This window comes from Orbicella franksi, chromosome 11, assembly GCF_964199315.1.
Source record: "Orbicella franksi chromosome 11, jaOrbFran1.1, whole genome shotgun sequence".
Lineage (NCBI taxonomy): Eukaryota > Metazoa > Cnidaria > Anthozoa > Scleractinia > Merulinidae > Orbicella > Orbicella franksi.
The window spans coordinates 7,858,958-7,883,786 of record NC_138155.1 but is presented as its reverse complement, the minus strand read 5'-3'; the positions used below and the strand labels follow the sequence as shown (position 1 = coordinate 7,883,786).

Sequence of the window (24,829 nt, the reverse complement as noted above, 5' to 3'; positions counted from 1 at the left end):
GATTGCTGCGCACTTACTCACAATCTTTGTCTCTCACACCAGCGACGACGACATGTTCACTTGAATGGTGAAATCCAATCTTTGACCTCAAACATCCTTTCAATTCAAAAATATGGTCTCCATGTTCACTGAATACGTGAATACGCCCAACAAGATGACACGACCATCACTCGTGCAAGTCGGATCTGATGCAAGCTCTAATAGTCATTTTCCGAAACTGCGAACAAATTGTCCATCATTATCGTACAGACGACCACTTTATTAGATCTGCACAGAACGTTGTCTTTTCCATCGATAGCCATACCATGCCAGCTATCCCAGGACCGCTTCCTACCGAAAATCGGTGATCATGAAGCAGTTCCCCGGTGTATGTAAACTTGCGCACAACGTTGCTTAACTCGAATCCCCTTTTTCAGTCTTATACAATTCAACCAGAGCATAGAAGTTGTCATTCGTGTCGGAGGTTACATCATAAACTCGCAGAACTGCTTCGTGTACATCATCAATAGGGAGACTGACGTGGTCTATGAACTGTCTTTTCCGATCAAACACCTTTACCACCGCACCGTCCGCTATTATGAATTGTCCGCTGGAATTTGTAGCGATACTGTGTGGCTCCTTAAGCCTATGACTTTCCTCACCCTCCTTGCCAAATGACCACAGCGGAAGAAAACAATGCTCTGTGCCCCGCTTACAGAGAGTTCTACTGATTCTTCCGTCGTACAGCGGATCGACTTTTGCCGATTTAGTACCAACTGTAGGCCACATTCAGAAAGAATCGCCTTTACCGACGACCTGGGTGACATCGAAGAAAACGCGTTTTACGTGACAAACATTGAAAATGATCTTCCTACGTTCCATTTTGCTAGACAAAGCCATTGGGAGTGCATTGATGCCTTTCTTGAGCTGAATATGAAAACTATTCTGTACCTCTGCCAGACAGTTTAGCTCATTAATACACACTCTACACGGTGCTATTGCATCCACAGGACTGTCTACTGTCTAATATTGTCGCCATGACTCGATTTTTCATTGCCAAGATGCGGTCAGACGTTTTTAGAGCTTCATTTTAAAAAGCCCTTATTGCTTGCCTTCACCTCTCGCATGTCGTCAGCAAGAGCAAATACTTCAGCACAGACTGTTTGAATAGGTACCTCGCCGCCCTCACTTTTGGACCTTGCCTTATCAAACACTTTATACAGCAGCTCGATTCCTGCCATCAGTAAGTTGACGCTTGCTATCAGATGTTTCCTTGATAATCCGTCCAATTTTGACTTGATATCGTCTAGTCTTGTAAGTCCTGTAGGTATTGTGTCTTTGTAAGTAATGTAAATGTTATGCAATATCAATAAATTAAAAAAAAAAAAAAAGAAAAGAAAAAATTGTTCACGGACGATCACTCTGCGACATTTCTGATCTGTTATGACGTTTCCATGACAGAAACGAAACCGACAAACGGACTTCCAACAGACCGACTTAATTTGACTAACAATAGACGGACCAAAAACCGACCAATTTGACTAACAATAGACGGACCAAAAACCGACCAATTTGACTAACAATAGACGGATCGAAACCCACCAATGACTGATGACAAACTTTTCACGAGTCGTTGAGCCAATACCATCATGGCTAAACTGACCAATCATGTTCAGCGGACCAGACTTATAACATCATCGACTGACAAAAACTATTCACTTGACTCTGAAGATGACTTCCCTTAGGTTGTCGAAACGTCAGTCACCAACAAGGGTTCTTTTCATAACTACCCTCACCCGGACGATCACACTATACGAACTTCTAACTTTAATGTTGTTATTAATAAGAGAACCATTGGACAGGTCAATGAAACAGTCTTTCTTGGGGTAGTTTTAGATTCCAACTTAACTTAGAAGTCTCTTATATCTAGCCTAGCGGATAAAATATCTAAATCCATAGGCATAATTTTTAGCTCTATTTTTATTTTTCAACACCTTCTCTTCGCATGCTACTTAACCCAATCATGCTTCCATACCCTAATTATTGTAATCTAGGTTGGGGATCAACTTATAAAACCAGCATTTAAAGAATTGTAATTTTGCAAAAACGTGTGATTAGGATAGTGGACAAGTCCTATTATAGTGCTCACACAGAACGTATTTTTAAGAAGCTTAACTTGCTTAAATCTCAAGACATTCAAGCGAAACAAAAACTTAAAGCATATATTATCGGTAACTATTAACTATGTCATTAAATAAGGCTTGCCATTAATTACTTTATCTAAGTTAGTTATCTGGTGCTTCTTGAGAGGGAACCTAAGCTTACAACCCCGTGGTTTTTATTAGGTTCCCTCGCTATTTTGTATTGTATCCTTTAATATATAAATTGTAGTTTTGCATTTTCATCGTAATCCTGTTTATTAATTTTTGTTATTCACTAAACATTGTACTCTAGTTCTATTTTTGTTGTGTGGCAAATCAATACAACAAATAAAATAAATAAATAATAATAATAATAAAAAAAAAAAAACCTCTGTCCCTGATTCGTGCCAGGACAGCATTACTTGGCCCTGAACAGTAAGATATTCAAGGGCCAGGCTGATAGCAGCCAAAAAGCTGCGGCTGTACGATGAAGTCTTATATTATGATCATTGTTGTTTTCTTGTGCACCCGCGTAAACGAAATCCCTTGACTACTGTAACGGAGGACCAGAAAGGGCCAATAAAAAATAGTCATAATTCTTTTGTAGCACGGCATTTGGGCCAGGACTGAAGTGACCAACAAATGGGCATTTCTAGGACAAATTTATAGTTGCGAGTAAATGTGTAACCTTTTTCCTAGGAGAAACATTCCTTCAATTTGCTGTCACAGTGAGTTCCCTGAGAAAATTTCCCAGTAACTCACCCAACAATCCAATGGGTAATTCCCTGTATGAGACTCGCCTGCAAGGAATCATGGTTGTCAGTGTATTCATGACAACTAACATCCAGTCCAAGATGACGAATACAACTATCATAATTTCTTGCAGGCGCGTCTCATAGTGGGAGTTGTCCGTTGGCCAGAGGAATGTGAACGCAGGGCCTAATCTACACCTTCAGCGAGCAAAAGGTAGTAAGGTTGATTCACAGGGCCGGCTACCAAACAACTGAACACAAACTTTTCGAAATTATGAAACATGTTCCCCGTCCAATTATTCTAAGTTCAATTCAAATTTAGCAGTCAGTGTCTTGTGACGCAGTTTCTCTCAATGCTTTCATCGCTTCTGAGCAACCTGCGAGACGCAGGGCGTCACACAGAGTGTTAATCGTTGCTCCTTCAGGGCCTTGACCTTCCTTCCATACTAAAAGCCCCTGGTAACACTTTTCATCAACTGAAGCGTTCTTGTAGTCCTCATGCAAATTTCTTATGATCGCCTCCTTGATGGACAGTTTTCGAAGAACGAGCTTCCACTTGACTCCAACATAGGGGCTAATATCCCAGAGAAGGTTTTCCGTTACTGGCTTACCATCGCTAAGGCCCAGTGATGTGAAAAAGTGGTCACACAGAACGTATCCATTTTCTCTCGAAGAATCTAAAATAAATAAGTAAATAAATAAATAAATATTAATCAACTATTAATATGCCATGCTAACTACATCCTGGATCAGCCTGTAAAAGGAACTAGTGTATCAGTTCCTCTCTCGTAATATCTCAAAGCATTGCCACTCGGCGGTATGACCTGGCAAAAGCCCTATGTCTGACGTCTTTTACTCTTGTATTTTCTTTTCTTTTCTTTTCTTTACTTTGTTTTTTTGCGTTCATCTCAGACAAATGAAACAACAACAATACCAAAAAGTAAACAGCAATCGCATCAACAATATGTCATAGAAACTGGTATAGAAGATGCAGTTTTAAATTTGTCTGTGTTGTCTCGGCGATCTAGCTGATGCAAAAGCGATCGTGCAAGTTCTTTCTTCACTCCTTTTTTCTCCTTTAGTCTCGTAGACCTCGCCTCGTCTCGTTTCGTCCCCTCTCTTTTTGTGTTTCATGGACTTTGCCTGAAAGTTCGCCCACGTCACTGTTTTGATTCTGAATTACTAAATTGGCATTTACTCAAAGCTTTTTTAATTGGGATTCCTTGCCTAAGGGCTTGGGAAATATTAAAAGAAAGGGATGTTTTCCAAGTCTCTATGGGTGCTTTTGATTAACTCATTTTCATTATTATCACAATTAAACCCTTGATAAAAACCTGGTGATGATCGTCCCTCCTGATTGTGACTGTCACAGTCGTCATCTTCCTCCTTGGGCCCTGTCGAGGTGGAACATCCAGCTATCGCACGGGTGTTATTAGAGGCAGTGACAATTAAGCCCCCCGCTGCGGGCTTTCGCCGGATATTCTGCCGCTATAAAAACAAGCATGAAAATAATACCAAGTTAGAATATAATACCAATCACCTTTGTAGAGTAGGAAGAGTTATTTAGCACTTCTCCGAAAACAATATTACATGAAAAGCCAGCCTGTTCTACCTGCCGAAGTTGTCCCAGTATTCCGTCTTACCATTTTTATTCGATTTTAATTTGCGAAAGGTCGTAACTTTATTTGAGGTTTATTTTCAAACAAGCCGGTGTGGCGTGTCACGAATGAGAGATAGCTTGATGTTTCCATTGCATCCATGTTTTGACGGGACTGTTTCTTGTTTTTGATCATTTATTGCCATATTTTTTGCGTTAATTTTTTAGTTATATCTATATATTTTAGAGACGTTTTAGCATTGCTTAATTTGCTTGATTGCATGATTTGCATTGCATCTGAGTCATCTTTGGTGATGTGATTTCTTCAAGTTAAAAATCAGGAACTTCACGGATCGCGAACCCAAGAGAGCGGCTGCTTGTATATCATGACGCGATGATCCCATGTTGCTTAATTGGCATTCTACAAACTCTATAGTTTTGATTATCATTGCTAATCTATTATTAAAGTTAATTAGGGGGTCAGATTTTCCCTTTCTCCAACCCCGCTTATAAAAGATGTAGTATAGATCAAAATAACCTGGCGACTTCGAGTTGGCTTTGGCAGTAACGAATTCCCAACTTCATGGTTCGAAATGACCAATCTAACCACTTTGAAAACATAGAGTTTCACCTTCTATCATAATGCCCCTGTCTCATAACATACAACATAGCCGAATCTAATCGGTCAAATTAACCCTCGGACGCACAAGCTAACTTATACCCCCACCGTGGTAGAAGGGAAGGAGGTGGATGGGATCCCCCTTGGGTTCTCGTTCTGTTAAGACACAGTGGAATAAATTTACATTGTATATTTAGCCCTGAGCTTGTTCTACAAAATGATACCATGTTTGTTGGTTGCGACGTTATATGACGTCATTTTACCTCCCTTCTTGGATCCGCCATCTTGGATTCCACTATTTTCTTGAAAAGTCAAGAAATAACGAAAATTAATACAAAATCAAGCCAGAATACCTATGAAATCTATAGATTGTTGAATTTCTGGAAGTTGATGAGGAAAAATGAAAATAAAGTACATTATGTCCCAAAAATTGATCTTTGGCCAAACCTACATGAAATTTGTGGTTGCCATAGCAACGTATAAAATGATGGACACACAATTGTCATATCAACATATCCGTGAAGAATGATTGAACTTGCAGCTACTGAAAGTTTCAGGACCTTAGATTACATCGTCTTTTCAAAACTTCGGAAAAACCTTATGAGGGCGGCATCCACTCCCCACCCCTTCTTGTAAGTCCGAGGGTTAAAGGCTTCCTCTACTACAACACGTATTTTCCTCTACCTTTAAAGGCGTAAACCCTGGATTCAGGTAAATTGAGTATTCTTGGATGTGGCCTTCCTGTTGAAACGTTACAATACAAGAAAACCCGTCCACATCTCGACCATCCTCTGGTTTCACAGCAAAATCGCAGGCATTGTTAGTGCGAAATCCATTCCTACTGCCTTTCTCGTAGTGGTATATCTACAAACGATAAGATACAACCAGCTGCTCGGTGATAACAGCATTTTTAGATTAAAGAAATGACTCAGTTTGGCTAACGTTGAAAATTGAGAGGATATGATATCAATGAAACGAACAAATCAATGGCTTTTGCTGTTTTTCACGGCTCTCAGAAGCTTCGAACACGGAAGATTTGTTATGGGATATGGGACAATTGAGTTAAGAAGAGAGGAGCTCAGTATTCGCTCAATTGTAATTGAATGGAATGTGTATTAAAAGGTGTCTAAGAAACGCAAAACAGAAAGATCGGGCCACCGTTACACCAACTTACTTCCCTTTTCCCAGCCAATAAACAGTGCATGCTTAAAGACAAAGATAATTTGTAAAATTTGTGAGACAACGCCTTTCGTATCAGATACTAACCCAGATGAACCGATGATCAAATGGTAGTAAATTAAAGTGGCTCCTACTCTTTTGTTGTGGGTCGACTTGATTGCCGGTTTGTGAGGCTAAGCAATTCTCCAAACACCTGCGCCATATCGACTGTGAGTCTTGGCATGATAACTTTTTGGATTAAAAGACATAGTAGATTACCTGCGTATCGTTGGTTTTGTCGAATTTCCATCCTTCTTCAAGATTAGTGAGTTTTACCGTGATCACTTTGCTGTCACTGTACATTCTAAAGGGCTGCTCCCTGGCTAGCTTCGAGTCAGGAAACCGTTCTCTATCTTTTAACTCCACGTGCTTGTGAAAAGAACAAGTAAATGAAGAAGATGTTCAAGTGCGATACCAAATAAGTAAAGCTATTGAATATCCAACAAAAACATCTTCCACAAATAAGATCTGCAATTCTCTTTAGAGTTGTACCGTTTTATGCTCTTGTCATTTACTATTTTTTTTGTTCAGAGCCAACTGAGCCATCCATCCATCCATCCACCCACCCATCCACCCTATCCTTATAATTATTCCTATCGTTCAATCGATCACTTACCTTCTTAGAATCCTCGTTATCACTGTAGACGTAGAATCGTAAGTAGATAAGGTCGCTTTTGGGATCCGGTCTGCTGGAAAAAACTGTCGCTCTCTTCCTCCTTGGCCCGCCACAGGCAAATATGCTCCAGAGTGAAAAAGTCTTGGTTTTTATGCGAATAGAGTCTTTTCCCACTGTAAACCAAGAACTGCACTGACTGTTTTTCTCCGATTTACTAGGCACTCTCTCCCAGCTTAAGCGACCTAGTATCAAACATTGGATGGATTATTATTTCCTGTTAACAACAATCAACTACAAGCCGTGCTTAAGTGGCTGTGCCATCGCATAATCCCTATGTCAACGCCTAGGTCGTTGCATTGTGTTTAAACGTAACTTATAACGTATAACTTCTATGTTTATGCTTATGTATACACCTATGCCTTTCCCTGTGCAAGTGGTTTTTAGATCTGCGTTTGATATCGAGGGAGATTACGATCTTTGTGAGAGATAGCACCTCTCGTGTTTAATTAAGAAAAGAGGATACCAGTGTAAAACACAAACAAACAAGCAAACAAACAAACTACCATTACCTTCGAATTCAGCAGAAAAATTACCACATCTGTAGACAGTTATCGATTCCTTTCTAGCTTCCCTTAAGCAGAGGCAATGCGGAACGATAATTTCGACTGGCTTTGACAGGTGGATGTCATGACGCCCGCATTCAACCACGGGAGAAATAAGAGTCTTATCGGGTGCCTCCGAGAAATCCTGCATCAACGCTGTCTCGTCTGAAAACACTCCAAAGAAGACATGTTGGCTTATTCCAGCGGGAATCGCACCTCTAGGAACGATTATACGTACGTCAGAGTCCAATGGTTCACTCAACTCTCCACCAGTACTTGTAAATGTGGCCTCTGATTTTGTAATGTATTTTGGAACTGACGTGGGAAGGTGACTGTGTAGAGTTTCTTTTTTGCAGTTCGGTGAATCCCGATCCCCCTCATTTTCTATCTGAGAAAATAAAAAAAATAGTAACCTCCTAACTAACTTTGGGCAGAATGGCATGATGAAGCCATTTGAAGGATGATAAGGGTGTTTAGGCCTTATAGCTAATAGATATATTAATGTATTCTTTTCTCGTTCTCACAAATGTTATCGTACGTTTTACAACGGTTTTGTCTATATCGCACACTACTGCAAGTTCTGTTGTTGATAGTCCGTCTCATTATTAATTTCTCGATTTGAACCATACTTACCTCGTCATTTGTTAGTTTATTAATTTACACTTGTTTTTTGTTTCGATGCCTCACTAGACTAACATTCTGGGGTAGTTTTACACTTTGAAACGGAATGAAACTTTTTTAGTATTGTTTGATTGATTTTTTTTTTTTTCCCATGTAATTTATAGATACTGATCATCGGTTTATACCAGCGTCTTCCTTCCGGACTTCGCTGATCGGTCTTTCAGTTTTAAATAAAGCTTTTATTATTATTATTATTATTATTATTATTATTATTAAAAAAACGTAAACTGCTGTAATCACTGATTTGCTGGTTGCGTTTGATCACTCACACGACAAAGCCAGTTTACAGCCGCTTTCAGTGTTAAGTGCATAGCAACTATCTTTCGACATGGCCTACGTCCAAAATGTAAGCACAACCGACTTCTCTAGGGTCAAACTTGACTTTTAGTAATGAAAGATGGATTTATTTGACATCATACTAAGTCTATGAGTATCAAGAAGTCATTCTGTGAGAGATAAATCGACTGATTTGAATGTTTACATCTTTTGAATATTAACTGAGCGGTAGCGGTCCAATTCTACCGGGAGTCACTATTGTGAGCCAATTGACTACACTAAAATCGTTTGAATTATCCCGTAAATCGGGAGTCCACAATCTTCTTCATTCATTTGAGGTCAGTAACTATCATATACTTGTCATTTGTTCCGCTAATAACCGGAAAAATTGCCAGTTTCATAGATAAACGGTCTTTTAGCCGTTTACATAGCATGTCGAAAGATGGAATGTCTAGAGATAATCGAAAGATGTCGCCTATGCACGTAACACTAAAAGCGGGTGTAAATGGATTTCGCTCTAAGAATGCCCGCGATTTCGCTTTGAAACCAGACGACGGTCAAAGTTGAGCGTTTTATTATTATTATTATTATTATTATTACTATCATTATCATTATTATTATTATTATTATTATTATTATTATGCATGGTAGATTTTCTTCAAGAAGACGAAGATCAAGAATATTTGATACTTAACCTACCTGAACCAAGGTTTCACTCATTTCAAGGGAGAGAAGTGGAGACCTTGAAGAAACAACTGGATCAGATGTCATTCTTTTATCACGGCTGCAAAAGTAATATATCAAGTATACCTAGTGGGAAAACGAATTCTTGAATACACGAACTGGATTGGAAATAAGCCGTTATCTATATTTTATTAATTAACCAAGTGAAAGAGACATACTAGTAAAGTAACCGTCACGAATCTTGACAGTACGGAATAACTCACATCATCGGCCGTACAGAAGACCTCAATGAACATTTTCCAAGTACATTTCCAAGCAAGTTTGGCAAGTTACTAAACTAACCGCAAGTCTAGTAAGACGTTTTAAATCTAAGTTAAGCTAATTTTTGCTTTGCTATTATATACTGTTCACATGGAAGAAAAACTTACAGATAGCATTTCCGCACGAAAACCAGAACAATCAGAGCAATAATAATAACAATAAGTGTTGGGAGTCCTCCGACGGTGCCTGATACTCTTTTACTTTGATTAGACATCGCTGTTTTTCTTGTCTCTGTGATAAAATAATAAAACATCAGCAAAATTAATGGCAAGTCATAACAGGCGCGACAAACAGGGAGTGCAGAAATTTACACTCAGCGTGATCGTGACGATACAACTGTATCTTGTACCTCTCGGGAACGTTTGCGGACAATAATTTAAAGCTTTGAATGACAGACTGTTCATAAAACAAAACCGTGAATAAAAAGTATTTGTTTATGGGTCAGGGGGCCTAGGGGGTATAGGAGAATCTTTGTTTACAATATTTGCCTCATTACCATAAGCGATGCAGTTTCTGATGGAGCTACAAAGAGATTAATACTGAATATTGAAAGGGCACAGCGCGATAAACTGTCTCAGGGAATTTGAGCGCGATGTATTGGATACTTTTTGTGCGACGAGGGTTTCAAAGCTCACAATTTTACAAAGAATGTATGAGCTCATTAGCGCTTTTGCCACACAGAAATTTTGATGATTTTGAAAGCCAATTTCTCCTCGAATATTACACCCAAAGAGCCAAAAATTTCACCACTTACTAAGTTTCACAAGCTCTTAAAGTTTTTCTAGTAAAATCGTGTCTAGCATGATGCCTTCTATGCGCAAAGTCGTATGTTAATGAGGAAAAATGCAAACAACATATGACGTCGGCAAAGATTCGCCTCTTGACATTCCTATGACTCGCTTACGCAGAATTAGAAAACAGCCCTAAGAAATTACGCGTGCTGAATGTTAAGAGCTGGGGATTGCTGTGAGGTGATAGTTTATGAGGCTGAAAACCGAATCAACTATCAACTCACAGGAATCTCGAGCGAAAATTCTAATTGTTTCAGTAGAATTTTAACTGAAATTAACGCAAATAATGGTTTTCATTTATTTTTTGACGCATTATTGAACTTTACGCTTTAACTAAATTGCACGTATTGAATTGTCCTTGGGAAATTTGCAGTTGCTTACGCGCGCACCCGTTTTTTCAATAATTTCAAGTTTTTAAAGTCAAGAAACCGTTTATGTACTTCTTTCAGTCTTCTCAGGAATTCTAATTCGGCCTCATCAACTATCACCTCATAGAAATCTCGAACTCATAATCTAATTGTTGAATAGAAACACAGGACAAGCACGAGTTGTAAACATAATGCTCCTGTGCTGGCGCGAGCAAAGATAATTTACACTTTGATAAACAAAGTAAACAAGTGTTTTTATTATCATTATCATTATCATTATCATTATCATTATCATTATCATTATCATTATCATTATCATTGTCATTGTCATTGTCATTGTCATTGTCATTGTCATTATCATTGTCATTGTCATTGTCATTGTCATTGTCATTGTCATTGTCATTGTCATTGTCATTGTCATTGTCATTGTCATTGTCATCGTCATTATCATTATCATTATCATTATTCGTCGCTGTGTTCTCGAGTTACAAAAACATTCGTGAAAGTTTGGGGGAGCTTGAAAAAGCTGTAGAAACATTCGCCTTGTGTTCCCACAGGATTTCTCGTTCTCGTGTTTTTCTCGTGTTCCTAGTACTCGATAGAAACACCGTACATGTTTTCTATCTCTTGAATAATGCATAACTCAATGTATTACTCCCCATCGCCAGAAAATCATACTGAAAGCACACTGTTTTTGCAGAAGAAACCCGACACTCGCTTTCACGTGCCTCTAAACAAACACATGCTTACCCATACGGCACTTATTTTATAAGTACCGTATGTCTATTAGCGCCGCTTTTTTTTTTTACCAGTGTCCCCAATTAGTCTATGCAGGCTAGACACATTGACACTTAAATAAAAGGTTTTACTTTCACTCACTTACTCACTCACTCACTCACTCATTCATTCACTTACCCGGAACCCTCTTTCTTAGTAATCAAAATAGCGTAATGGCATCGCACATTGGCACGCATTTTAAAAACTCTTGCTGACCGAGCAGGAGGTCTATATGGAAGAATCTTGACCGAGGTTGTGAGTACAGACCGAACACAGTGAGGTCTGTACACGCGAACAAGTCAAGGTTCTTCCATACAGATCGACTAAGCTTGCCCAAATTTTCAAACTCTCAAACCTTCCCAAGGGAAGTCATTCACTGGCGTTTTGGAGCAAACAATAAAAAATTAATTTGTTTAACGTAACTGTGGCTTATACTAGCTGACTAATTTTGCATGCGAACGGCGATGAGCTGAACTTAAATCTGCCAAAGTTTTCTCGTTCCCTTTACCTTTATTCCTCATCAGACTTTTTGACACCTTCACTAACATTTTTAAAAGAAAATTGTCAATATTCTTGTATTTTAGTTTGCAACTTTTTCACCGAAAAATGTTACCGGTCTTGATGCCGGTCTAAATGGGAAAATCTTGACCGCGGTAAAAGTCAATTTCAACCACTCAAATTCAAGTATTCAGTAGTTCCGGTCCTTGTGAGACACAACCATGTAATAAATATGAAGAAAAAAGCCGACCCCTAAATGATATATCGTTGGGGAAGCGAAATCTTTCCTTAATTCAAACTTCCCGTCTCTCTGACCGCAACTGCAAAAATATGAACTAATGACAAAGGTGTAAGGAATCTTCAGGTCGTCAGCACAAGATAAGGCGTATACAAAAATCTTGGATCTCAAATTTGAACGTAATAGGATAAAAACAAACAAGAGTTTTAGTTGCTTATATTCAGGTCTTACCACACTTTGTCCCTTTAGGAAGTTGCCCTTTGTCACAAACAAGACCAACTATTCGTACCACCGGTGGTTTTGATGGGTCATATTCCAACACAACTCCACTGATGTTCAAAGTCAGGTCTGTTTCATTCAGGGATGCTAGAGTGTTACTTGATACCTGTTGAGTTGCCTGGTTCAGACTAACCACGGATGTGTTGCTTGGCAGTGGGACTCTTAAAGCGAATTTCACCATAACAGGAACTTTAGAAGCCTGTTTGATACCAACTATGTCCGTTCGGCGAAGAGTAACGCTCCGTTCTTCGCATTCCACTTGGACATTTTCAATGGCGCACTTTTCACTCCCATCACAACCTCCAATAGTACCCAAGAGTTTTGTAAAACGTTCCACGGAGTCGCTGGCAACGAAGGCGTGCTTTTCTTCCGTACATTGCTTGGCTAGATAGTGAAGTTCTGAAGAAAGTAAAACTTTTGCTTGGCGGTTCCCTATCAAAACAAATCAGACGAATTAACTCTTCAGTTAATAACCGGCTAACGGGTGAAACTAACCATATACTAACAACAAGCTGGCATAATTCCAAAATTTTGCCCAAGGCTAAACAACATTTCATCAGTGACGCTAAAAACGGGAAAATTTCATTGGCGAAAATTCGTCCTCAAATTAAAAGCTATTTTTCTCTATCCCCTCCCTCAAGTCTACTGAAACAATTAAGCGTCTTAAGTGTCTGAATCACGCATCGTTTCGTTCATTATTTTCAACATCATCATCGTCATCATCATCATCATCATCATCATTATATTGTCATTAAGGGGGTCTTTCTTAACAGCCTGTTGGTCATGAATTTGTTACATCCATTTACCTTTATTGATGGTAATAATTTCCATGTTTACAAGTGCCAGGAAAAACAGCAAACAAATCCAGCACCACATGGAACTCATGGCTATATCGGAAATCCTCTTCCTCCCTATGATAAAAAGTAAAACAATGTTAACAAATGCCAGGCTCTTAAGGAACTAGGAAAAGTTGCGAGGCGTTTTCACACAAAAGTATCAATTTCACCAAAAAGAAACAGAACAGAGTAGTCCTTTGCAAGAATCTTAGCTACATGGCAAATGTAAAATCTATCTATTCTAGCTAATTTTCTCACCTACAAGAAACAGCTGGGTTTCGCTATGAATAAACGTGTTCCAAATTTAAAAGACGAAGGATCGCAAAACTCTTGTTCTACGCTTGTCGCCTAAAATTATAAATGGCTCGACTATTTCAGCAATGAGTGCACATCGAAAATGTCAGCGGGAGGTTTATTAAGAGGCATAGCCGTTAGTCGAATTTCAGATTAGAATAAGTTGGGGCAAAAGGATTGTTCATTGCTTCGTCGCTTGATAGTGACACCCTCATTCGCAGGTTTATCTCTAGGTTCTTACTACTCCAAACGATGATCTGAAAAGGTTGAAAACCTAAAAAAAAATCTGTTAAAAAATTTTATCATGTAGATTCATTATCATCCTTTATCCGTTCTCCAAGTGGAGAATTGGGCCGTAAGCTCTCTGCCTCCAGGCTGTTCTGTCCTTCGCAGCCGATGCTGCTGCTGCCCATGATCTTAAACCTTCCTTTTCCAGCTCCCTTTCGACAGTCCTTCTCCAAGTCTCGCACGGTCGACCCCGTTTATCATGTAGATTAATGTTCTAAAAATGCATTCTGTTTGTTATACAAAATGTTTTAGAGCATTATAAATTGTGTTTATATTTACAAGCAAGCGAATTCCATACGTGCGGAACTTTTTACTTGAACGTTTTGCTGATTTATCTTCTCACATTCTAAGTACTATAAATATGCCTCGCCGTTATTTTTATTTTCGATCTATTCATTCGACAATGATGACATGGAGTCGTCGAAACGTCGTATGAAGTTACTCTATTACGATTATTTCTTTGCTTAAATATTTTCACGTCACTTAAGAATATTACCACATTAACTTGTAAAGAACTGCTAATCACTTTGTTCTGGTGTGTCATCTATTGCACTTTCCACCCTAAACAGTCGTTCTTGCTGCTTGAAGCATCAAAGGCCTTCTGCCCCACTCAAAAACGACTCCTGACTAAATAAAGTTCTTATTAGAACGATGAAATGACGCTACTAACTTGAGCTTGACAAACTGAGCCTGACCCAAAGGACAATATTTTCGAAGTCAGTTGTTCCGTGATCTGACGATGGCGTCATTCACTTCGTATAAGAGCGACGGGCAAACAACCGTAATAATATCAAAAGGATGTTGGCTAGTACAGAGCTCGAAAGTCTCGTGCACTGAGTGGGAGGCTCATGCAAACGAATTTAGCGCTCTGCTATTTTGCCGGATTTTCCTCAGTTGTTGAAATATCAACTCAAGGCTGAGAGCTCTGCATGAAGAGGTACCCACACAGTCTACGAAGGAGTGTCTCGATTAAATCCATACAATTACTAAACTAAATTATCATATCCAGCCCTTTCTAAGTACAAATTAGAACCATTAACGAACCTGCAGTCACTGAAGTCCAAAGCCGACAGAACACAGTACTACGCCGACAAATTAGTTCAAAACGAAACAGGAAGTTAAAAATTGTAGACGGCAGCGTGTGGATATTATGACGTCATTTCACGATTTTAAATGTCTCTCTCGATATGTCTGTTACAAGATGTAATCTCGAGATAAGCGAATGACGTGTGACACGTCAAATTATGAGGCTTTCGCCTAAATAAAGACACTTCGTTCATCCCATGTTAATGTGTGTGTCCCGTTTAGAACACGAATTGTAACATGGTGGCAGCGGATTCCAAACTTCACTACTTCAGGAGGTACTTCAACAACCTCCTCACCGCCAGTAAAGCTACAGGCGTCGATGGCGACAACTACCAGTACTATTGCGCGTGTGACGATCCCCGCACAGATAGAAGCCTTCCCTATTCAAGGAATTCACCTGCCGAGTCATCTCGACGTTAAAGAGAATGTCGCAGAAAACTGGAAAACCTTCAAGCAAGCATAGGGGAATTACGCAATTTTATTATATGGCTTTGGCTTGTGGCCGATATAACGCGCGCTCTGATTGGCTAAAAGCGATATCTGAGCGGTCATTATGCAGCTGTAATGCCCACGGGCCGATTACGGATTATGCAAATTAGGAAGAGCCCGGCTCTGAAAATTCAAGCGCATTGAAACGATGAAAGCCGATTTAAAACAGTAAGAGAAAGTAAGTAGCTAAAAGTTTAGAGATTTTCCCTTAATAAAATTTATATAGAAGTCGTTTGTGACTTACCAGCCGGTAACCTTGGCGGGCACTAGTGAAAAACAACCAAAGTTTGCCGAGTCTTAAGTAATGCTAAAATCGCTAAGTGAGATCGGCAGATCTGTCATTCATCCTGAGCAGAACATAACGAAGAAACTTATAAGATATCATCTTAGTCACAACAATTACAGAAATATTAAAGTCAGTCACAGTTCTCATCAAATATACTCCCTCGCTTTACACAAGCAAGGGTAAATCAGCTTCCAGGATCATCAGATGTAAACAATCGGGCGGTTTCTGTTGGTAGCAGTGTTTCTAATAACTGCAGGAAGTTTTAGACGTTCACAATTAAGGCTTGAAATGTTCATCCATAAATCCCAGAATGAAGAAAGCGAAGATATGTTGTCGAAAGTGAGTGCGAAGATCGAGCTGTTCTGAGCAGTGCATTCTGAAGCATTAGTATTTTGTTACACCGAAAGACAGGTGGTTTGGACAATTTTGAAGCACTTTCTGTCTTTTCCATGTGCGTTGACGTTTCGCCACAAAAGTCGGAAAAACTCTCCCATCAACTTGTGGCACCACGATACTAAAACACCTTTTTGAGGCTGTGACAATCACTTTTCCCGTAAAGAAATGTGTATTTCTACGGAATACGTAATACAGTGGTGAAGTTCACTGACTGTGTAGTTTTGCCCTGGGTTTGAGACGTTGAATGAATCGGTAAACGCCCGCATCGCCGGATGTAAACTGAAGACTTCCGCTCGAATAATTTTTTTCTTTTCTTTAATTCATGGGCCATATAATAAACAACTTAATAACCTCGACCGTTCGGTTGTTACGGGAAAATCTCAAACCTCGGCCTACCGTATTGACCTCGCTATCGCTCGGTCAATACGGCAAGGCCTCAGTTTGAGATTTTCCCGTAACGACCTCACTCTCGGTTATTAAGTAGTTAATAATGAATATCCACCAACAACCTGAGACCTATCAAGTCGTTCTTTTTCTTCACATCATCGGGCCTGAAGCTCTAAAAAAAATTCGTAGAATGTCCTTTGACAGCGCCCAAGAAAGAGAGAAGTTGGACAACATCATAAAGAAATTCGATGAGTTCACCAGCGGTGAAACAAACGTACGAAACAGTCGGTATCAATCGCCCGACGAAACCTTTGATGCATATATGGCTGCGTTGCGTACCCTCTCGCAGACATGCAACTTCTTTGAGTGCATCCGAGAATCGCTTATCCGGGACAGAATCGATTTGGGAATTCAAAACCCGCAAACAAGAAAACGACTCCTACAAGAACGAAAGCTTACACTAAGCAAGTGCATCGACATCTGTAGAAGCTCTGAAACAAGTGCATCGCAAATGAAGATTATCTCAGGCACAAAGACATCAGAAAATGTCAATCGAATAAAACCGAGGAAGATCGCGTCCTCCACACGGCAAGCGGAGAAACGGTAAGAATGACAAGAATGAAATTTCACGAAAATCCTGCCTCTTCTGTGGTGGAATTCACCCGTTTGAAAAAGGAAAATGTCCAGCGTGGGGTCACAAATGCCGTCAAAGTAGAGGTCTCTTGAAGCAATCCTCAAGAAGCTACTCGCAATTGCACCAAGACGCCTGCAAGGCATGATTATGAGGTTCCAAGAGTACGACCTGGAAGTTCTTGACGAAAAGGGAACAGAAATGCGTATCGCAGATTTCCTATCTTGCGCGTACCTTTCAAGCACAGAGCACCCAACAGGAGCTGACTTTGAGCACGTCAATATGGCCAGTTGCCTACCAATCTCAGACCAGAGCCAAAATCGTTTCGCGAAATTGTCATTCACATGCTGTTTTGACTAAACGTCGTCCCCGGCGTTGCCGTCGTTAGTGCTTTGAAACCCGTCTCATGAGGTAGATTTGTAGAATTATGACAAGTATGTGGGCTAATCTACTTACTTGTATATATGGACGTACTCGCTATTCTTTGGAACAATTTCAAGATTCCTCCAGCCTCGACAGCCTCTTGCCTGTGCGTCTGGACCGCAAGATTAGGAAGCGAAAGTCTTCCTTCTTACTTGTTCAAACATAAGAGAATGGTTTTTTCCCGTTCTTATGCGACTGGGTAACGCTGTTATGTGATTTTGACATGTTTGCTTTTTTTTCTCGGAAAGTGCGCATCATATGATAGTCTACTGTCGGCTTACTGTGGTCCCTAGGTGATCCATATTTAATTTCGCGATTGTAAAAAAAAATGGAAAGATGAAAGCATCGCGACTGACAAATACTCACAAATTTAAAGACATGAAATTAAATACCACGGTAAGAAATTGAATTAGATCAGCGTAAATACAAAATTATTCACTGGTAAGCTTCATTTGCATCTTGACTTGTGATGAATTAAGTTATTTGCAAAATTTCGCAATAATTTATCGAGCAGAGAGTCCAACTATCATCTCCACCTGAATCTTTTGTGCACTCGTACAAACTGTAAATATCTGGTTTCTTGTAGTTACCGGCCAGTCACATGTTTCTTGTAACATTCTACTGAGACATTCTTCCAGGTGGAATCGAGTTAGAAACAGTAACAGGAATTTCAAAAGGATAAAAGAAGGCTTGCAGATATAACTGGTGTTGTTGGTGGCTCGAAGACTTCCTTTAGAAGATTCCTTTCAATACATGGATGTTTAGGAAAATTGCGGACTCCAGGACGATGTTTGCTTGTTTCATGTAGTCTGTTTAGAATGGTTCGAATGAAGTTCAGGTTTATTTTAGAAAAAAAAAAACAACAACAAAACAAAACAAAACAAACAATGCTGTTGGCAACGCTTTCGCTTTCTTCATTTTTTCCTGACGAGCTCGTTGATTACCGATTCGTCGAAATCGTTTCGCGAAATTATGTCATTCACATGCTGTTTTGACTAGACGTCGTTCCCGGCGTTGCCGTCGTTAGTGCTCTGAAACCCCTCTCATTAGGTAGGTTTGTAGAATTCTAACAAGTATGTGAGCTAAGGCCCGTTCCAAACGCCGCTCCATTCATGCGCCGAACCTAACTGATGAGTTAAGTACGGCAGAAGAGCGGCGTTTGAATCAGTTTGCTTCGGCAGGTTAGGTTTGGTGCGGCAAACAACATTAAATTCAACAGGGCCTGCTGTCGCATTATGCGACGTTGTAGCGGCAGCTGACTCATACGGCGTTCTCCTCATGTTTCGAACCTAATGCATAAATTACTGTAATGTGTTTTTCATATAACTGGACTCGTGATCGGCTCAAAATTGAGTAGCGTGACCAGTTATACATGAAGCCCCAAGTCGTCATTAAAAATAAAGACAACAGAATACCAGTATGTCTTCGATTTATGAGAAACGGGATTGTATAAGCGAGCTCCTTTAGAGCAATAACATTTTTTTTTGCTTTTTCTCCGTGATAATATCCCAGCTTATGAGATTTCCCTTTAACAAGTCGAATTAACCGGGAGAAAACCTGTTTAAATACAACCACTGAACCTTGAGTTTGAATTTGCTTCCCTAAATATTGCTACAACAACGGAATGTTAGTCACAGCTTTTCTATTTGGACAGAGTTCTTGAATTCAGAAGCCATATTTTCTCGTCGAAAATTGTTACCACTGGCTTCCCGAATTAAGTTCGACGAAAGTACGTTGTCTGAACCAGCCGTCGCTCCAAAGTCGCTCTAAAGTTGAACTTTATCAAGTTTGGTTCGGCACATGAGTGGAGCGGCGTTTGGACCGGGCCTAATCTACTTACTTGTGTATATGTACGTATTCCCAATTCTTTGGAACAGTTTCAAGATTCCTCCAGCCTCGACAGCCTCTTGCCTGTGCGTTTGGACCGCAAGATTAGGAAGCGAAAGTCTTGTTCAAACATAAGAAAAGGGGTTTTTCCCGTTCTTATGCGACTGGTTGACACTGTTATGTGATTTTGACAAGTTTGCTTTTTTTCTCGGAAAGTGCGCATCATATGATAGTCTACTGTCGGCTTATTGTGGTCCCTAAATGATCCATATTTAACTTCGCGATTGCAAAAAAATCGAGAAATGCAGTGAAAGCATCGCGACTGACAAATACTCACAAATTTACACGCAAGAAATTAAATACCACGGTAAGAAATTGAATCAGATCAGCATAAATACAAAATTATTTACTGGTAAGCTTTATTTTGCATCTTGACTTGTGATGAACAAAGTTATTTGCAAAATTTCATCATAATATATCGAGCAGAGAGTGTAACTATCATCTCCACCCGAATCTATATCCTTTGTGCACTCGTAGAAATTGTAAATATCTGGTTTCTAGTAGTTCCCGGCCGATCACATGTTTCTTGTAGCATGCTACTGAAACATTCCTCCAGGTGGAATCGTGTTAGAAACAGTAACAGGAATTTCAAAATGATAAAAGAAGGCTGGCGTATACAGCTGCTGTTGTTAGTGGCTCAAAGACTTCCTCTAGAAGATCCCTTTCAATACATGGATGTTTAAGAACATTGCTGACTCCAGGACGATATTTACTTCTTGTTTCATGTAGTCTGTTTAGTTGGGGGGGGGGGGGGGGAGGGAGGAGAGGAGGACAAGGGGGTCAGAACCTCCCGCCTCCCGCACCCTGCTCTCCCGCTTCCCGTACCTTTATCTCCCGCCTCCCGCCCTTTTCCGTGCTGCTCCCTTCTCCTGTAAATTGGCAGAGTCAAAACACATTCTAGTCATTTAGCTTCGCAATTCTTAAGCATTTCCTTTGTTTTTAAATAATTTAACAAGATTACCACTGCCATATGTTTCAATTCAATGAAGTTTTGACCTACTTGTTTATCTTCTTTGAGTTTCACCACTTCAGTCCATTTTCATCGGCTCTTCAGATTTGCTTCTGAAACCCGTTTTCACTGACGACGGTCTCAAAAGTTAATTCTAAATTGTATCTTGTTCTGATAAAGTATACGGATTTCCAGTAACCAGTCCGGCGTTTATTGGGATCAGACAATTAAATCATGGAAGTAGGATTTGACGGAATTGCAGCCAAACGTCCCAGGCGGATTTCAGATATGCGTATTTATTATTCGGGAAATCTAAAAGAAGTCTTCCATGTGCCTAGGTGGGCGCACTGGTCTCCTTCAGCTCCAAATGGTCGTTAGACCTGTTAAGTCTCCTTCCTCTTCCACGCTACAAATTACACGCGGATAGCAGCGGAAACCATGCAGACCTATGACCGCTTACGGCTAAATACATCGACACTTAAATAAAGTGATTATTATTATTATTATTATTTTATTCTACTCTGGTGAAATGTCCTCCTAAAAACAGGATTATTGCTTAGCGAAATATCCAAAGATCCCCCTATCGCACCATACAAAAGAGGCAGATCCTCAAAGATATACTAGTTCGAGCAAAACTCTCAAAGCGGCTATTACACGTGGATAGGAGTTGTGTAGGCCTGTCACCCTATTGTTATCGCTGTTTGTCCGCCTATTCTAATTGGAATCGATTTCGACTTGTCTAAAACAAAAAACTGAGACGTAAAACGAACCACTCCACACTCTCCAGCGCGCTCATTAAAGCAGCATTCAGTTGAGGCATCTCTACATCACGCGGTGAAATCTTTAGTCCGTTCTGATTCACGGTCGTAAGGAGCAAGCTCCCAAGAAGATCTTCCGTGCACGGACCTTTCACTGCCGCACCGGAAAATACTGAGACCTGATAAAATTGTCTTGGACGACATTGATTTGAGATCGCCTGCTCGTCTCACCTTTTTACACTTTGACAGCTTACGCGACACAAGTGCACTCATGCCGCTTGACATTCCATGACCTATGACGTAACCACTGTTAACGGGTTTACTATTTGACCGGAAGTAAGCCTGTTTTTCAGCCCAAGCGCAAATTCTCATTTGCTCGTTTGTTCAGAAGTCTCAGAAGTGACTGAGAAGACGTTAAATACTAGTCAAATATATTTTGGGTTCTTGTTTTTGAAAGTATTCTAACGCATTGTTGAATTAAAAAAAATTAGCGTTTCGCATTTCTCTCCCGCCTCCCTTACCCCTCCCGCCCCCTATTCTCCCGGGTTCCCGCCCCCCTGCCCCCCCCCCCCAAATGTTTAGAAAGGTTTGAATGAAATTTAGGATTATTTTAGGGAAAAAACAACAACAACAACAAAAACAATGCTGTTGACAACGCTTTCGCTTCTTCATTTTCCCCCAACGAGCTCATTAATTACCGATTCGTCAAAATCGTTTCGCGAAATTATGTCATTCACATGCTGTTTTGACTAGACGTCGTCCCCGGCGTTGCCGTCGTTGGCGCTGTGAAACCCCTCTCATTAGGTAGATTTGTAGAATTCTAACAAGTATGTGGGCTAATCTACTTACTTGTGTGTATGTACGTACTCTCTATTCTTTGGAACAGTTTCAAGATTCCTCCATCCTCGACAGCCTCTTGTCTGTGCGTTTGGACCGGAAGATGAGAAAGCGAAAGTCTTCCCTCTCACTTGTACAAACATAAGAAAGGGTTTTTTTCTCGTTCTTATGCGACTGGATGACACTACTATGTCGGCTTGATAATTGGATCCAGAATCAGTTAAAGGCAACTCTTAGGCGATGGCCGAGTGTCGGAATTCGTTATAGTTATAATATTTCCGCTCTTTTGGTTCAGGAAAAAACCCTTTAGAAGGGATAAGACCCTGTTAAAACCCTGCTCCCTGAAAGGGCCTTTGTCTCGTATGGTGAACCTCTACAGAGTACACGACATCTTATCTCAAACAAAGTGTCACTTGTTTCGTGCGAAGAAATCCAACGCCAAACCAAACAAGTGTAACGCAAGCGAGACGCTAGATTAATTAAGCAGACAGCATACATTTTTACTTGGGTTTCTTTTACGAGTAAGGGTCAAATCGGGCTATATACCCTATATACCCTAACATTTGGAATCATTTATACGCAACAGACCCACTTCTATAACATATGATTAAGATCGTTTGGTTCCGTTGACTTACCTTCGATAATTTTAACTATAAACGCCTGTAGACCATGCTGAATTACGTGGACCAATTTTTCAAAATCAGGATAGTTTACAGCACGCTTGACCTCTGAAACGAAGACAGTGACCCCCAATTTTTTTTGGCATTTCTGAAACAAGTAACTCATTATGTGACTGCAATAAAAAAAAAAAAAAAAAAAAAAAAAAAAGTCTATGACTGAAAAATTTTCGCGAACGTCCTTAAACCAACATGTTTTACGGAGAAGCCTAAGCTCTACTTCAATTAATTGACGACGTTACCTACAAAGAACATTCTCTGGAAATTCATCCATGTATCTCGCACCAAAACAGCAGAAGGTGCAAGAAGTAGACTGATGTAACAGCCAGGTGATGAACTTCTCATGCTAGCGGCGAAAGAAGAGAAAATAGAAGGACTAGGCTGACAACCTCCCAAAATTTTCCGCTCTACTGTCAAGGAGAATATTACAATAGAACTCTTTACTTGAATGATCTGGTTTACCATTTCAGACCACGTGATATTCTCTAGCTAGATATATATATATATATATATATATATATCTATCTATCTATCTATCTTTTTATCCACTTGACTGAAAATATTCATTCATATAGACGCGACTATTTCGGAAAATTTGAAAGCGAGAATTCCCCCAGTGATATCATTTCATGTTCTGAAATGGGGCAACAAACCGCCCAAGCTAAAGAGGTATATTGTCTTTTACGTGTATACACGCAGTGAACGGAATTCCTAAGTAATGAATTATGTACAAACTCCGGAGGAGGCCCTGAATGCACTGTTCGGTAATTTCTTCATGCATGAAATCCACGCTCAATTGTTCAATGGCCTTCTCCTTCATGAACAGGCTTCGCAGAACGTCTTTGCAGTCGCGTCCAAAACCGGGGCTGATTTGATACATGTGCACTTCTCTTACCGGCTCGCTACCCTATGACCAGACAAATTGGTCCCAGTCTACGTACGTAGGGTCTAGGGAGGTTTTTGAGTAAACTGTTTCGAGCCGAATTGAAATTGCTTTGTTTGGTGAGGTCAACCTCACCTGGACCAGGCTAGAGCACATTATTACAGAAATTATTATTCGTGTTCAGTGTGATTGTTTGGCTGTAAAATCAACAGTCATAGCAGTCAGGAGTCTACAGCGGAATACTAATTCCGTAATACCGTGAACAACATTACATCAGTATATTTTCAATAATAATTCAAAAATACTGATTTTGTTTCAGCCATGAATTAATTATGTTGCAAACATCTTGAGTTCATCTACAGCATATGAAATTCATAAAATCGCACCTTCCAAATTAACTGACAAATCTCCTTTTTTTGCTGTTTACTGACTAAATCCATTTAGCTAACGATTTAATACTGACTAAATGGCTTTTATTAGCTGTTAACTGACTAGAGCTGTACTCCATTGACACTCTCTAATAGAAAATACTTGTAGGCAGGTACGGATTTGAAACCTGCAAGATACATTGATAGCTTCACAATGAAAATACACCTGAACGCTGTATTTAAACCTGTTAAGTCCAACAGCCCCTTACCCTTGAATAAACTTGTTAGATATCCTGCTATAAACAATATCTCAATCTTTTTTTACATGTTCATGTGTATAGAACTTTATTGTCAAGGCAGTAGAGGTATTGGAGATGTTGTAGACGCTGCTGGAGAGATAGACAGGGATGGTGCAGTCCATCATAAATCCTTGTAGTGGTGTTTTGTTCGTTTGTTTGTTTGTTCGTTTTTCTTTTCTTTTTTTTTTTTTTACTGTCGTTGGGAGGCAGGTGCCCTAATACAGTAAAAACTCTTGTGTAACTGACCCACCTGTTATAAAATCTGCCAAGATAGGTTCTTGTATTTTTGGGTAGTTATTGACAATTTAAGCTAAGTAGTTTCTTAATTTGGGCTTTTAATTTATATGAAGGAGATATAGTTATTGATTACCAGAAAAATAAATAAACTTGGGTTTCGTCCTTGAGCATATAGTGTATTTAGTCAAATTGTATTATATGTAGTTTCTTTAAAAATGTAATCTTCAAAGTCACACTCCGTTAAAATGTTTATCATAATTAAACTGTTACCCACATATCACATATAGGAACCTGCTTGATCTTGCTTAGCTAGGCAGGTTTTTATATTTGTTGTATATTAAAATGGAAAATTTCCGCCAGCAGGTTCTTAAACCACTAGGT

At 39.7% G+C, this 24,829-nt stretch overlaps 1 protein-coding gene across 3 annotated transcripts; it reads right to left on the bottom strand.

Moving 5' to 3' along the window:
* Nucleotides 1-1,344: 1,344 nt before the first annotated feature.
* Nucleotides 1,345-19,518, bottom strand: LOC145502365 (netrin receptor UNC5B-like). Of its 3 annotated transcripts, none has more exons than XM_081481672.1 (12): nucleotides 19,394-19,518; nucleotides 13,244-13,348; nucleotides 12,390-12,869; nucleotides 9,594-9,717; nucleotides 9,181-9,265; nucleotides 7,492-7,912; nucleotides 6,923-7,164; nucleotides 6,526-6,675; nucleotides 5,773-5,952; nucleotides 5,352-5,390; nucleotides 4,207-4,360; nucleotides 1,345-3,549 (listed from the first exon to the last, which is right to left on the bottom strand). In XM_081481672.1, exons 2-12 carry the CDS (start codon nucleotides 13,320-13,322, stop codon nucleotides 3,191-3,193), a joined length of 2,313 nt encoding a protein of 770 aa, XP_081337798.1. In that variant the 5' UTR covers nucleotides 13,323-13,348; nucleotides 19,394-19,518; the 3' UTR covers nucleotides 1,345-3,190. The 3 variants fall into 3 exon arrangements, with proteins under 3 accessions (XP_081337798.1, XP_081337797.1, XP_081337799.1); XM_081481671.1 differs by lacking the exon at nucleotides 19,394-19,518 and adding an exon at nucleotides 17,587-18,140; XM_081481673.1 differs by lacking the exons at nucleotides 5,352-5,390; nucleotides 19,394-19,518 and having other exon boundaries at nucleotides 13,244-13,532.
* Between the last annotated feature and the right edge of the window lie 5,311 nt (nucleotides 19,519-24,829).